The 16,625-nt window shown below is 43.9% G+C and overlaps 1 protein-coding gene across 1 annotated transcript in view; it reads left to right on the forward strand.

Annotated features, from left to right (window-relative positions):
* LOC149342243 (oxytocin receptor-like) overlaps positions 1–16,045 on the forward strand; it is a 78,971-nt gene extending 62,926 nt beyond the window's left edge. Inside the window, exon 2 of the mRNA XM_089542128.1 lies at positions 15,625–16,045. Within this exon, the coding sequence (XP_089398254.1) occupies positions 15,625–15,893 (269 nt within the window). The 3' untranslated portion in view covers positions 15,894–16,045. The remainder of the gene's footprint in view (positions 1–15,624) is intronic.
* Positions 16,046–16,625: the final 580 nt, after the last annotated feature.

Below are 16,625 nucleotides of genomic sequence, written 5' to 3' on the forward strand. Positions count from 1 at the left end.
AACGTAATAATCGAGGATAAATCCGGCTGTTTTCGCAGGATTGTCGCATCAAATTGCTAATCGTTCCGTAATTTTCAATGCGGTTACAGCGATGATGCAATCCAATCTATTCCCTTTTTGCGTTCTTTCGATTTTTTTTTTCGTTTTCGTCTATAGACTTTAAGCTTTAAGTGTGCGCCCTCTGTCCCCATGTCATAGTGGTCGATGAACGCTTAAAAATCTCATTTCGTAGCCGCTCTTTTTCCTTTTTTCCAGCCTTTGTTGCCCTCCCCACGTGTAAGGTAGCCTGCTGGGCATTGCCTGCTTAACCTCCCTGCCTTTCCGTCCTTTTGTCTCTTTCTATCTTTCTCTTCGTTTCTTTTTTTCTTGCGTGATTTCTTGCTAAAAAGGGCACCCAACACCACTGCACCCGCTAGTGTCTAGTCAAGTACTGACGATACCGCATTACGTTTAAGCGGCTTAAATAGATACGGGAGTCGGTGCTGATCTAAATTCCGCATGCTTCTCGCTAATAGAGGCAATCTGGCGAACATCTCTAGCAGTCATGCGGGAATAGATGAAGTTTAAGCAGTGAATAAATCCACTGTCTCAGGAGAAAGCTACGAGGAACACGTTCATTAAGGCTGTTTAACAAGCAAATTTTTCCTTTACAGAAGATAAGTTCAGTGAGATGCTGAAATCGAGAGCTATACTTCGTTATACGAGTACGGCTTGGTAATACAGCAAAAATACAACGGAATGAATAAAAATGGCGCGCTTCTTTGGTCATATTTTAAGTGTAGCGGTCAAAGAAAACCGAACGAAATTAGGTGAGGCCTAGAAGGGCAGTCTTCGAACGAAAGACGAGCCTATTGAATGAATGGGGAGAGGGTAAGGCGTAGGAGTACTACTTTTTTTTTTTTGTCATATGAACCGTACCGTTATATTGAGAGAGGGCGGAGTTGACAAAGGAGCGGCGCCGTCATTCTGCCGTCGCCGACATGGTAGATCGGTCGCATTTGCGGCCAGCGTGCTAAAAATTGCTCGCGCCACTTCGCCCTTTCTTTATTGAGCGCGGGATAAAAGATGACGGTGCCCGCCCGTGTCAAACGCGCACTTCGGTCGACCATGTAACGTGACGAGAACCGCCGGCTGAAGAACAGCCCCGTTCGGCGGCAGCCATAATCGAAGAAAAGCCGCAGCCAAATCCGCAGACAATTTGTGCACCGGACTAGCCTGATTTTATTCCACTAGCCAACGTGATTCGAAGGGACTCGTGTTTCATGTGAACGGTAAAAAAAGAAACTCTTGCTAAGGGCTGTTATTGGGGCGTTAAGCTTACTTCTCGAGTTTCGAGTCTCAGCGTTATGCGTCATAACGCGAATCGTAACCCAGTGGTTGCTATGGTAACCGAGGTGGTTACATAATGAAATAGAATAACAGCAGGCGGCAGCGGGATGCCCTAGCGCCGCAACTCGAAACCAAATTATGTTGTTGTTGTTGTGTTTGTTGTTGTTGTTGTTGCGAGTGAAAGAAGGATGAAAGAAAAATTACACGGGAATGCCTACTGGCTCGAGCTGTGCCACAACCGCTGCCACATGGCGATAGAGAGAAGGTCTGAGAGGAAACAGTGAAAGAACAGGCGCGCATCGCAACAACCGCGTCCGCCGAAGCGATGACACCGGCTGCAAAGACACACCTGAAATGGGTTTAAATAAATCTAATAAGGAGGAATAGGCACAATTTGAAACATGAACAGCTCCATAACACATGCCCTGTTCAGTTAGAATGCCACAGGAAAACATGTTCGTACCTACACTGTTCAGAGGAAGCAGATTGAAGGTTTTCTATTCACATATGGTAAGTACAGATGTTTTTAGGCTCTACTCGTTCTTATGATGTGGATGCGTTTCCAAAGGGCGTGAGAGCGCGAGTGCTTAAAACGGAGTTTTGTGTAAAGAAGATGGCTATACAAATGATAGATCACAGTGACAGGTAATCTAATAACCTATGAAATTTTCTGTTTGTTGCATTTATCAGTCTAGTAATCGGCGATCAGCAAATAGGCAATTGGGCCTGTTATTAGATTCCTCTATATGGGTAACACTGCAAAGTTACAAAGTGAGTAACGTCGAGTGCGATTAGTAGAGAGAAGAAATGCAAAGGTAAGAAACCTGTTTTGAATGAGTGAGCCCGTCTCTAAACTTTAGAAAGCGTTGCAAAGGAGGCTTGGACCATTCAAACTCACTGCCCGTCTTCTGATCGGTTTGCGTGAATGAAAGCGGATGCGCGGGTGGGCATGCGTCTTATAAGTATTGTAGAAGGCAAGCAAGCAGGGGGTAAGGCATCTCTCCAGAATGAAGATATACGACCACATATATGTCCAGTCATCCTCGTCGATAAGACCGAAATGGGGAGGTGAATCACTGCGGTAAGACGTTTGCTTCGTAACCCAAAACATCCTTGCCCTTCATTTTTTCTTTTTCCCTTCGCACCTCGCACTCTCCTGCGAAAATGGAAGTGTTTTCTGATCAGAAAAACATCTGCGTAGCGTATGAGCTTTTCGCCTGTAACTCCAGCTTTTATTCTCATCGAATTATTGAGTTTCGTGGCACAGCAGGTTATGGCTAAAATGTGCTAGAGGGCTCCGGGCCAATCCACTTTGATTGCCCGTGGATCTCTAGACCGTACGAAAAGTTCAATAATCGAACACTTTCTCGTTACTTCTCTCCAACGAAATGAGCCCCCTACCGGCTGGGAATAAAATCAGTGAACATTAGCTGAACAGCAGTACGACATGCTGGCACTGATGTGCAGTGGAAGCTTCCTGTTCTCGATATTCTACCTCCCTCCAAAATTCTACCGGCAGCGCCATTTCTGGTTAAGTGTAGCATTTTATGGATTCGAAATGAAGAGGTGTAATCAACCAGGCAATAAAAGGCAGGCGCGCGGAAATTACGTCGAGACCGAGTTCGAGTGCGGCCTAATTATTCGAACGACGAAGAGCAGATTGAAAGACATGGCGAAACGGCTACCAACGACTGCTTCGCGTGAAGGCGAAAGTTCTTGTCGAAATATGGGGCATTGAAAGCAAGAGAAAATCTAAAGAGCACGCAGGAATTTTAGCACCCCATACACCGGAAGAGTCATTTTCACGTGGAAGGCTACTTGGTCTGTTTCGGCTTTTCGACTGCCAGAGGACACTAAAAAACAAACTAATGGTTGTAAAAAAAGGTACCAAATGACTTGTGAAAGAGCAACGAAAGGTAGAAACTAAAACGCCCCCGTTTTTTTTTTTTCATCCGGCTGTATAGGTTTCGCACAAAAGCATGTAATTATTTTCAACACTACGGCCAGGCGGGCGAGATGGTGGATCAGTGGTTATGGCGCTTGGCTGCCGACCCGAGAGACGCAGATTCGGCCGCGGCGGTCAGATTTCGATGAAGGTGAAATTCTAGAGGCCCGTGTACTGTGCGATGTCAGTGCACGTTAAAGAATCCCAGGCGGTAGAAATTTCCGGACCCTTCACTACGGGGTCTCTCATAGCCTGAATTGCTTTGAGACGTTAACCCTCATAAAGCATAAAGCGTAAAGCCTCAAGAACAAATTTTTTAAGTGCAAAAAGCGCGAAAAATGTTGAAGGATGCGGAGAAAACAAAAGACAAGTGCTGACGCCGGTCAGCGCTTGTCCTGTTTTTTTTTTTTTCTGCTTCCGTCTACGTCTTTCGCACTGTTTGCTGTTATAAATATAATAATTTTGTTTGTTTCAGTCTAGATAAAGGCGAACTTGCAAAAAGCACCCTGGTGCTGTGGGCTGTCACCCCACGTATATGTCCCCATGTGGTCTATATTAATCAGAAGCCCTCCACTACGGCGGCCCTCAGGCGCTCATAGCCTGAGTTGCTTCTGGACGTTAAACCCTACATACCACGAATCAATAAAACTATGTCTGAACCAGGGTGTTTTGGAGAAATTCTCAATCTTTCTTTATTTTTCTTGTTTTAAGCAATAACAACAACAACAAAAAAAAACAAATTTGCGGCTCTTTCTGGATGATGATGTTTGTTCGGCAAGAAAAGAAACATCTGTTGCTGAGAAAATTTGCTATAAAAATTCATCTAATTTCTCCCTCGACTCCATTCAAACACATAAAATCAGTGCCGAAAGGAACTCTGTGATCAACTATTTGAGGTGAATAGCGGTGTAGCCAGGCCTCAGGGATACTGACAACTATCTTGGAGTCTGCGTAGTCTGTTTGCAGATATGGACTTAGGTAATGAAACCTGCATTTCATTTTCTGTTCTTTTGTAGCTCACACACACACACACACACACACACACACACACACACACACACACACACACACACACACACACACACACACACACACACACACACACACACACACACACACACACACACACACGCGCGCGCGCACAGACACACACACACAAACACACACGCGCGCGCGCACACGCACGCACACGCACGCGCACGCACGCACGCGCACGCACACACACACACACACGCACACAAACGCACACGCACAGACACGCACGCACACAAACACACACACACACACGCACGCACCACGCACGCACACACATGCATGCACACACAATTGAACGCACACACACACGCACGCATATACACACGCACACACGCACGCACACACAACTGAAATTAGTTCTGGTGGAAAATCTGGCTGCAAGAAAATGATGGGGAATGTGGTACTCATAGTTTCGAGAAATATTCTTTGCTGCGTTCGCTAGCTGGAGCAAAAATCACCCTATTAGCAATATGAACGATGGTTAATTCGCCTGAAACAAACAAATTCTGCTGCGTTCAGCGCTCTCTCAGAAAACAGTTCGGAGTTCTCATTGTACAGAATTGTTTACAAAGCGGCTTAATGGTTTAAAAACGGATTCTACAAAGAGGCTTAAAGGGTTACATGAGGGAAAGTTTGTGCAATTAGGGGTGCTGGCAAAGCAAAGCTGATGAAACCTGCGTTGGGTTAGTAGCATGTTTTCCTGAGTTCTCCTGGGGATTTCAACATGTTCAGCGTAGAGTTTGGGGCTTAGTGTTAAGCAGTATGCTTCATGCACAACCCTTCTTCTTGTTAACGCACTACGCTTGGCCGTTGCTGAACTTCGTATCAGAACGTGATCATCCTTTAGAAATTATCAGTTTGTAGTGCGACTTATGAGCTGTGCAGTGAGTTATCTGGCGTGTTTATCATGTTTGCTTTTCCGAGTTTTCAGGTGATCTGGGCCGTTCATTTGGCTGCGGTAAAGGGCATGACAGGCACCTAAGTACCGAGTTTTGAAACAATGGGATGGCCAAATGTTGATTCTGTTAAATGTTGATTTCGACTTAAAAACTCATAACAAGACGGCTTAGGCACAAAACATTACACCAAATGATTTACAGCGGAGTGCATTGTTAGAGACACTGAAATTGAAGTCGGCCTGCATCGACAAATTAGCATTGTTCAATGACAAACAACTACTTCTAGTGACAATGAAATTTTTATGAGCTACAAAAAGCCTAAAATATTTAATACACGTATCGCCACCATCTCCCATTTTAACAAGCAGACTGCGGTGCGTAAAGACCTTTTTTTTTTTCGCGCGCGTCGGTTAGGCTAGTAGACCGCTATCCTCCTGCAAACGATGATGACGGAGTCCTTTTAGTATTGGCTTCATGAGTTTGAATCGCGTGGCGAGAAATAAGAAAATTGAGTATAAATCCAATTTTTTCTTGCGTCTTTTGCGGCGGGAAAAACACTAACATAGGTAGAAATATCAATAAAATCGTTTTTTTACTAAGAAAACAAACTAAACTGAAAGATCTCAGCGCCCCTTTGTAAGAAGGTTGAATAAAGTGGCAATTCATCAGCAAAAGATTGTTTTTTTAAACCGAATGGGTCGCTTAAAAGGCCTAATTTATGGGTTAATTGTCTTTTCTTAAAGTAACATCCAGTCAGTAATGCGCCTAACATGTTGCGCAAGAACAGAGGAACAGACAAAAAAAAAACAATACGCTCAACTAGCTTCAATTTGTGCCTAGTGCATCGAATATAAAAAATCAGTTGCTCCCTAGTAGAAACACTACCAAGTACAAGTACCAGTGAGGCTGCTTTGTACACCAAGAAAAAACAGTCGAGAAGAACACATTTTTTCTTTCGTCGTTCTTATGAGCGTGTTTTAATTCCGTCTTTTCGCTAGCTAGCTTTTATAAGTAATGAGACTGGCGCGCTCAGTCTTAAGCCTTTTTGCGATTATTTCTCCCCTTGGGCCTCTTTCTTTAAAGAGCGACGGAAAACCTTTTAAGAAAACTGGTTGCTTCGAAATTCCTTTTCTACGTCACTGCAGCAGTGATGCACATTATGTGACACAAGGGACATAACACGAACTAATCGCACGTTTCGCGCAGTTTGTTCGGTTGCGCGCACCTGGCGAACCGCACATATATGCAACGGATAGAGCAGCCCCTCGGCTTTAGTGCCGAAAACGTCCAGAGTGCCTACGTGTCTGGGAGCCACCCAGATTCGCGCCTCTCTTCCACTCCGTCTTTCTTTTTATCATATCTTTGGATTCTTGCTCCACTCTCTTCTTATCGACTTAATTTCTTGCACGCCCCGAGGGCCTACGGTAAAGTAAGCGCGAGGCAATATTGTCCCGGGACACACGATATTGCCACCAAGGTTCACCCGGCGGCACAGCTTCCTCTTGAGGAGCAGTTGCGCGGTGATATTGATGTTGTCCTTTAGTATATGCTCTGTTTAGCGTGCTACGTGCGCGCCATGCTGTGCTTTTTGTTTGCCATGCTATATTCTGTTTTACGTGCTTGGAGGCCTTTCTTGGTATGCAGCATACCAGCGTCTTTTTTTTTTTTTTTGCTCTGACGAAGACCACTCATAAGCGACCCGAGCCATAAGGTATATATGGGTCCACAAGTGGGCACTGCATACAGAGTGCAACCTCTAATCACGTTGGGGCTTGGAAGAGAGTGCACTGATGTTACCACGGGCAAAACGGAGTCCACCTACTAATGTTGTTTCTTCGCCTTGGAGCAAAGAGAGGAGGTGCGAACATTTTTTGCACTCAGTAATATAGACTACACCTCCAACACATATAACTGGTGGTTTGTCAGCTCAACTCGTATAATGTACAGGTGAACTAGCGTCACTGACCAGGTCCTAGGACAACCGTACTGAGCTTCTGGGCAGAGTCGGTGATGGGTGGCAGCAAGATGTGGGTCAAAAACAGGATGCCGAGCGTTCTCTCGTATAGCTTAGCTTTGCTGCCGGTGGGATCGTGGGCTACACCGGCTGCCTCAGTGACAGCACTTGAGGTCCGCCTTGTATTTGACATGCGGGGAGGAGTGGGCTCCACGGTGCCATTATTGAGGCCATGCTCCTCCACACACATTCCTCACATGAATCGCGCAGCTCTCGTATAGGCACTTCTTAGCTCCGAAAGAGAACGCACGATTTGTCCCCCCCCCCCCCTCCCCTCCGTTTTTTCTCTCTCACTGATACTCTTGACGCCCGCGTTGCTTTCTGGAGGATGTGTAGTGTGCCTCTTTCAGTTCTTGTATCCATCCTCTTGTTTACCTTTAATAGTTTTGACAGCGTGTGAGGCAAATTAGGCGATAATGACGACCATGATGACAACAATAAGGAAAATTGAAGCTATTTTTTTCACGCATTTCCTTTTTTTTTAATAACATTTGCTCGAAGTCTGATCAATAATACCGCTTTATGCAACTTATTCTTCACATCCGTTCTTGCGCACGTCTTGTCCGACGCAGGAAATTCAGTTCGAAGGGTTAAACAGCAGTCGCAGTTGGACGACGAACGAATCCAGGAAGACATCTGGCCCTCAGCCTCTGGTGCCTTTCCGGTCAAGACATCTTCTCTCCCTCTCCACATGTTCTTCTTTCTCTATTTGTTCTGGATGCTCTGTGTCTTCGGTGCGCAAGTATTTGCCCAGCAGTAAGCGCAAGCTACAAGGCAACGAGATGCTTCGTCGCATTCCCGGCGTTTCCGGGCTCCTGCGCTCTCGCATCTCCCCCTCTCCGTCTCCACTGGTGCACGCGTACCTCACCGCGAATTAGATCCGTGCCACATCTTGCCCACTTGTTCGGCGTCCCCGGCACCACCGCTCTTTGCCGCTGTTCGCCTCTTTTCGTGGTCGGCGGTTGCGGCAATTCCGCGCTTCCAATCAATGTTCGATGCCGAGCGACTCCTTCCGATCGAAAATGAGGGAACGCCAGGAATTCGACGTTTCGGTTTATGAAGCCTTTTATCTTCCGGAGCCGAGCCCTAGCAACATGATTCCTGGCACCCGCGAGCTTGCCGTATACGTTCTGGGGGAATCGGGTTTCTTTTTAATAGGTTCGAAAGGAAAAAAAAAAAGCGTTGTAAGTTGCGAAACGTCGGTACGTGTATGGATCGTTAATGCCGAGGAGATCTTCTACGTTGATGGTGGCACTTGGGGCAGGTGTCGGCTCAATACCTTCCAGGAAACTTCACAGGCATGAGAACAAAAGGTGATGACCGAAGGTTAACCAGCAAATATTCCGGTCGGCTTCCCTGTCCGGGAAGGTGCGTGAGTTGGAAGGCGAAGAGGAATGTAATGAGGAAAGAAGAAAGAAAGGAGGCATGCGCGAAGAAGCGCTCTGTACGGCCACAGACTGTCCTTGAAGCCAGTCAACTTCTAATAATGGAACAGCGCTTGAGAAACCCTCAGACCGAGGAGAGCGGCGGCTATTGTTTAAGGATCCTTCTCTCCTTCAGCGCGAGGTTTTGAGGAGCGGTCAAGTGTGGAATACAACGCTTCATTCCCCTCATTACAACGAGGGTGCGAACGCAGAGTAAGCTGAACCTCCTTCCCACATTTGATGACGTCGCAACGTTCCTGAAGCTTGCAACCTTAAGCACGTTTCCTTAACCTGAATAAGTCCTTTTATTTAGTGCAACACTTAGTGTTTCTCTTTTCTTTTTCGCGTTAGCATCAAAAGTGTGCATTTCGAAACCAAATACAGTATATAATGTAAAGGTTTATAAAAATTCCAGTTAATTATGGAGTTTCCCCCAATTCATTGCATGCTTGTGGAATGAGACGATCGTACTGTTGCAAGGATTGGCTCCGTGGTGCGGCTGGTAATAACAAGCTGAATAAAAATTAAGGACATAAAAATTGTGCATTGTACCTAGTGTGTTTTTTTCTTGAAAAAAAAAAATGCTGTTTTCTAAAGCCCGATATCCCGCTTCGACGTCAGTGGAAAAAGTATTTCGAAGAATTCTCGAGGAGCATGCGCAGATTTATAAGAACTGTGAGGACTGCGTGAACTTGATACAACGCAGATAAAAGACGCGAGATGAGGCAACTCTCCCCTCGCTCACTTTCAAACAAATAAAAAATCAGAAACGACGAAAGAGCGCATTTGCCTCCGCATTGTAGTGCCTGGGCGGGTCGGCTCACGGCCGCAGGAGATAAAAGATTCCCGAGAAGTGCAACGGTGTCGTAGCCTGCGAAATAATAGAAGCTTTATCATGAGGAAAAATGACCTGGATTCCATTAGCGAGACCATGGCAACGTTGTATGAGAGTAAAATTGCCCCTCTCCGCTTCCTATTGCATTAAAATTATTTATTTTATTTTTGTTGATGTCCTGTACATGCACCCGGCTGTTTTATATATTTAACGGTAATCGCACCTTAATGACTAAGTTGCGAGTTACGCTTGCCCCGGGTACTTTCCGTGAATCGCGTAAACGTTCACAGTTGCTCTAATCATAAGAAGAAAAAAAAACTTCATTTGATGGTTGGCGTTATACTTTTTTTTTAGCATTGGTGTCCTTGTAATGCTTTAAAAATGCCCAGACTGGACTGACAATGTGTTTTGCAAGAGAATGCTCGTTATAAGAAGCCCTTTTTAAATTTAATTGCTGAATGATAGGACACTGCTATGCACCATTTATGTTCAATTCTATACCGCCTAAACTCCATTTATATTTAGTTCTATACCACCTAAACTAAGCAATATGACCAGCCTGAAGGCATCCAGGAAAGAACTAAAGAGCTGGCGCTTTTCATCTGCTTTTTCTTAGTTGTCACTTTTTCCCTGTTCCAAGAGTTTCACAAGCAGACACCTATGTATAAATGCCTTTTCTCTCTGCCTTTTTTCTGCCTTTTGCCTTTCATTTGCCTTCGCATTTGCCTTTTGTTCTTCTCTATTTCCGCGTGTACATCTGCTGCTGACGTTTTTGTTTATTAATGCAAACGTGCATTACTTCGATACTTGTGGTGTGTACTTCCTTTTGCTGCGTCGAGTTTAGCACGTATTCACTGTATTGTTCAACAAGATTTATGCCTGTATTTTTAGTTTTTGCATGAGTCTGTTATGCGTATTTTTCTTTTTTTTCTTTTGCATGCGTACGTTACGTTTATTTCTAAAGCTCCATTGAATCTGTACTTCGCTTCGCTAATCTGCCCGCCCACCCACAAGCCCTGCCTGCTAAGGCGGACCGTGCATGTAAACGAGAGAAAAATGTGCACAATAAAGTATTATTATTATTATTATTATTATTATTATTATTATTATTATTATTATTATTATTATTATTATTATTATTATTATTATTATTATTATTATTATTATTATTATTATTATTATTATTATTATTATTATTATTATTATTATTATTATTATACCTACAATGTCTCGGGATAGTGATGCATACAAAAGGTGGGGATAAAGGAAGAAGCGCTCCAGATGTGTTTTCTTGTGTTCTTAGGGTATAGCGCTCTCATCACCTTCTTTTTTTCTCGGTTTTAGTGAGTAACCCAAAGCAAACCACTTGATCATTTCCTGCTGTTAAAGACTTTATTGTGTTTCCTTGAAGTGTTTTTTTTCCTTTTACATTGTCAATTTGAAATGTTTTTCCTGAGTAGGTAAAAAAGAGATTTGCCGCCTGCTGCCGGGTTTTGCCCAACAAGCCACTGATGGCTTTGGCATGCCCGGAAATGTATGGTATTGCCTGACGGGAAATAAAATTATTATTATTATTATTATTATTATTATTATTATTATTATTATTATTATTATTATTATTATTATTATTATTATCATTATTATTATTATTATTAATATTATTATTATTATTATTATTATTAAACAAGTAGGTCGTTTCGGCCATTGCCAGAGCCACCGCAGAGAAGTGTTGTTGTTGTTATCCTTATACAATGGCGTGCTTCCTCAGGCGCGTTTGATAATGATGTCCTCAGGCTTAATGGCACATACCCACGGCGGGGTATTGGCCAGGGTGCATAGCGGATACAAACGCACTCATGTACAGGGAATGGAGTATATTGATAAATTTGGGACCTAGAGGTACAATTTGACGTGTCTGTCAACCACATGCGTCCTTGGTCTTTGTGTGGCAGGCACTTTGGGTTAGATTCTGTACCACTGGTGTATGAAGCGAGTGTCGACGACGCAAGTATTCTGCCTATTTACACCCAGCCGGCGACACTTGCGAAATACGCTGGTGCTATTTGTGCTTCAAGGCAAGGCTAACTTGAGTAACAAATACATGCTTCAGCATTCTGAACACATTTCTTCATTGAGTGTGTGTACTTACATAGGCTAAGCAAGCCTGCAGAAGATTCAGGGCGTTAGAATTGGAGGTAGTGTTCTGTATGGAGGACGTCTTGTGTCAGAAAAACGCTGAAATTGTTCACTTCAAGGCGTTTCTTCTTTTATTTTTTCCATGTCCCCGTTCATGATGGCTTTCAATTGCGGGCAACATCGAGAAGAATAGAGCCTTGAAACAAACTGACGTTGCTCGCTGAAAAATTTACGCATAGAAACGTAACCTGTAACAGCCTCGTTGTCGTTATGCCCTGTAGAAAAACCTTGATTCTGGGCGGATAGCAACTTCAATATTAATAAATGTCATCGACCAGCCCCTTCGGTACATAAAAACTTTAACATCAAGGTTTAAAGGAATGCGGTATATAATTCGATTACAACTTTCAGAAAGTGTGCATTTTATATTCGTCATCTGTGTTCGCACTGACGTAACGTCTAGAATGCGTCTCGAATGAATGAGGGCATGTTATTTTGCTTCGTTTGCCTGGCGCTTAATTTGAATATATATATAGGTGTGTGTATATATATATATATATATATATATATATATATATATATATATATATATATATATATATATATATATATATATATATATATATATATATATATATATATATATATATATATATATATATATATATATATATATATGATGCGAAATTGAGAAACGCTTCTTTTAAGTAAACATTTATTGGGAGTCGACGTTTCGGACAGAGCCTGTCCTTTGAAAAGTCTTGAAAAAGGACAGGCTCTGTCCGAAACGTCGACTCCCAATAAATGTTTACTTAAAAGAAGCGTTTCTCAATTTCGCATCTTATTTAAACTAGCAACCAAGTACGTTTATCTTATTGTGCTATATATATATATATAGTTGCAGGAGGTCTTGTCGTTCAATGGGCCAGGAAGACTTGTAGAAGAAGGGGTCACAACCTTGCAATTATCTTAATTTAATACAGACAGTTTCGGACGGAGGACCGTCCTTCCTCAGGGTATACACAAGAATCTGTATTAAATTAAGATAATTGCAAGGTTGTGACCCCTTCTTCTATATATATATATATATATATATATATATATATATATATATATATTCCAGACACTAAACTTGGCAGATGAGCTACTGACGTTCCTGACGGTAGATGACACTGGTCGGTGTATTCTGTAGTACAAAACAAAAAAAGACTCGTGGAAATACTCTCAGGTAGCGAATCTAACCTCTAGTAATTCCTGTTCAACCATAAGTCGGTTTATTGCAGTAAGCTGGACTTGCTTTTTGCCGCTGTCAAAATTCTGTCTCAGTACAAAATGCTGTCACTGATTCGTACAGACCTGACAAGAGTTTTCTTTTAGTCTTCGTTTCACTTCATTGTTTAACCGGGCCATTATCGTATTTTTGAGGAAAACATTCGCTTCTACAGAGAAAGTTTTGAAGAAAACCTTATCTACGAAATTACCTGTCTTGCTTGATGTAAGAAAGGTGAACGAAGGGTTTGTCTTAAAATGCTTCTGCCAAACTGCTCAGCAAGATCTTTCCTCAGATTTCGAGCTGGTGGCAGAGAGGAAGTTAGCTATTTGTGTGGCTGTGGCTTTTCGTTTCAGCGCCGCTTTTCTGAGCCGGCTAAACGCAAAAAAATTCATTGAAAGCTTTCGCCGGTATCTCTCTCGTGTAATTCCAGCATTAAGTCGTTGTCACACCGGTCACTTGGCACAGAACTGCTCCGTGGCTGCGCAAACTGCCTCTCCATCTGCTGAATTCAAGGACGCGCGAAATGCTCTCAGCGAAGCAGTTGTTGTATACTAACACTGCGTTTACGGTGTGTTAGACACTGTTCCACAGGCAGTTCCCATCTTGCGCGTGCTTAACGACTGATGATGTTTATAATGAGAGTCAGCTGTGTAAAATACAATCATTTCACTAAAGGGGACTCGAAACTTGCCGCATTAATTTTCACTCTGGGCAAAGCGGAGAGGGAAAATAAAAGAAAAGAAAAGAAAATAAAACATAACTTAACACACACACACACAAATGGGGACCGATCCGCCACGTGTAAGAAACCGCGATAACAAGAGCGGCCTAATTTTGCTGGATGACTTATTTCTGTCTCGGGACGTCAACCTCCATTATCCGAGCTAATCCGGCTCTTCTTTAGGATACAGTAAGCTAAGAACAACAAAATACAGAAACAAAGTGCCAGCGCATTAATTCTCGCAGCGTCCTTCACGTGAGCAGATCGAGTTTCTTCACGGAATATAGGATGAAGAGAATGCTGAGGGGCCCGAGGTCTGCGAACGAAAACCGAAATGAGGGAGTCCTCAGGTAATCTAACGCCGGCAATTAGGGATATACCTGGGGAGACAGGGAGAATGGCGGGCCGGGGATTTTACGCTGATTAATAGTGTCTAGGGAACCTAAACTTGGGGAACAATAAAGTCAAGCAACTTTAAAGCTTCGTCGAAAAAGAAAACATAAACATCCTCTCTCCTCCTGATACTAATACAGGAGCAAATTTAAAATGCAGCCGATTGGGCGACTTGCTTCCATTGCATGTTATTGTAGCTGCTCCTACGAGCTCCAGCACGACCTTGGTTTTTCTTGAAATTGGAGCAGGTGGCGCCACCTATCAGAGCAACTAATGAGCACTGCAGCACACCATTGCGTGCAGAAACACAAAAAATGTATTTAGCTATTGTATTTATTTATGTTTCATCGAATACAATTTTGTGGAGTACAATAACATGCACCGTTACTAAGCCCAACAGAAATACAATACACAGCTATGTTCGAGTGCTCCTCATGTCAGAATCCCGTACTAGATTTCTTATGAGGTAGAACTCAAGCGGAACGTAGGCTGCCCTCGATGGCTCTCTTCTTTCCGAGAGAGCCGTAAATCATTTTGCGTCACGGGCGTCATACTACCGCAACACACGTCCGTGGACCCCGTTCGGAGGACCCTTCGTCCGCTGTCACAATAGCCGCATCGCTGCCCATGCATATTGCAGCGCAAATCTGAGTAGGCTTCGGCAGAAGTCGCAGCATCTGTCGTTCGAAGAATACGGGATGATTATGGGATGAAAGCGGATCGTCCCTATTGTGCCTGTCACGTGATATCGGACGGAACTAAAAGAGGCACACACTGTGCAACGGCCGTTGAATCGTCGTGAGTATTCCGTGGGTACATTATGCTGGCCTTCAGGTTCTATGAGCAGAACGAACCTCGCCTCTAGGCACACTGTGTCCACGGATGAGATTGGCAGCCCGGGGGCAAGCCGTAGTTGGTCGCAGTTCAAAGATGTACGGAGGAATATTGATGTGTTGTCTTTGCATCAAAAGGAACACAAGATAAATCTGTAGCCTATTTGCAGATTTGGAGTGTTAAATCCTACGTCCCACACCATAACACACCATACCATACCATTCCATTCTATACCATACCATACGCCATACCATTCCATAGCACACCATACCATACCATACCATACCATACCATACCATACCATACCATACCATACCATACCATACCATACCATACCATACCATACCATACCATACCATACCATACCATACCATACCATACCATACCATATCTCACCCTAAGATTTTATGCGATGCCATGTTACCGTACTGTGCCGGTAAGATTAACTCATATTGCACGGAACGGCGGCTGGGCTCCAACTAGTGTATAAGTGAAGCGGGCACACTCGAAGAAAAACCGAACAGAACGGGTAAGTCGAGCACCAAAATAAGGAAGAAAAGCAAAGAACAAGCGCATTTTTAAAACAGGCAGAGAAGGAATCTGTAAAAGAAGGAGCCTGCCAAGCCACTCGAGGGCACGAACCGAAGCCGAAGGGAAAAATCGAAGTGCAAACCCACCTAATGCTCGTTTGTGTTAACCACGCTAAATCGCCTGTCATTTTTTTTTTACTGAACGTTATACCATTGCCTATGTCCTCTTTCTCCCCTCCCTCATCTACTGCTGCAGACGCCACGGTGACCATCCTGATGCTGCTCAACAGCCTCAACAGCTGCGTGAACCCGTGGATCTATCTCTTCTTCAACCGGAACCTGCTGCAGGCGTTACGGGCCCGCCTGTGCCACCGTTGTTCGCACAAGGCGGACTCGGGAAGCGCCGTTTCCAGCCTCGTCTCCGCTCCCTGCTCGCGTGGAGCCTCCGGCGCCAAGAGGAACTCGGCCAGACATGTGGCCTTCTCCCGGTCAAACACCGCCACTGGTCTCGGGCGAAGAGTGTAATAAAAACGCTCTAGGTGCACGAGTTTTGGGTGCAAGTAATAGAAGAAGCACTCGCGGTGTACGGATTTCCTGTGTAAATAGAAAAAAAATGGCTGTGCAGGTATTGGCTGTAAATAGATAAAATCAAGAAGTGCTCCATTGATGGAACGAAACTTGGCCACCATAAAAGGGGGGTTGGGGGGGGGGGGGATGCCCACGCCGCATGCTCGCCCGTCCATTCAACGAAAGGAGGTTCTGCGGTTATACCAAAGTGTGTGAAACGCTGCATTATGAAACGGACGATGTACGGCTTGTGTGCATGTCGTTCAACGGCCTGGAAGAGACTAAATAGGCTAACGAGAGAAAAAAAGCAGGGAAATATCGTGTGTGTTGCTTCGCGTCTTGAGCATTGTGTTCGTATACGTGCCCATCACTAGCTAGGCACCACGGAACGCCAGCTATTTTTTTTTTTCATAAAAAGAACAACGGCAGCCACAACAAAAAAAATCCATCCTTTCCAGCGAAATAAAGCTTCCGACGAACAAGCCGTTCTATGTGAGTTCTTCACTAATGGCTTATAACAGCGAAAAACTGCTTGCTCACAGCTTTTTAACGGCAATGCAGAGATGTGATGTTTCTGAGTTGGCTTTGTCAACGTTGTACGAAATGTGGACGTATGCTGTATGAGTGAACCGAGATAATATTTTCAATTACTCGGTGCTATGTAATCAAGGCGTTATCGCAAGAAAAAAT

The sequence above is a fragment of the Amblyomma mixtum genome, chromosome 5 (assembly GCF_055824585.1).
Source record: "Amblyomma mixtum isolate Tamu chromosome 5, ASM5582458v1, whole genome shotgun sequence".
In the NCBI taxonomy this organism is placed as follows: domain Eukaryota; kingdom Metazoa; phylum Arthropoda; class Arachnida; order Ixodida; family Ixodidae; genus Amblyomma; species Amblyomma mixtum.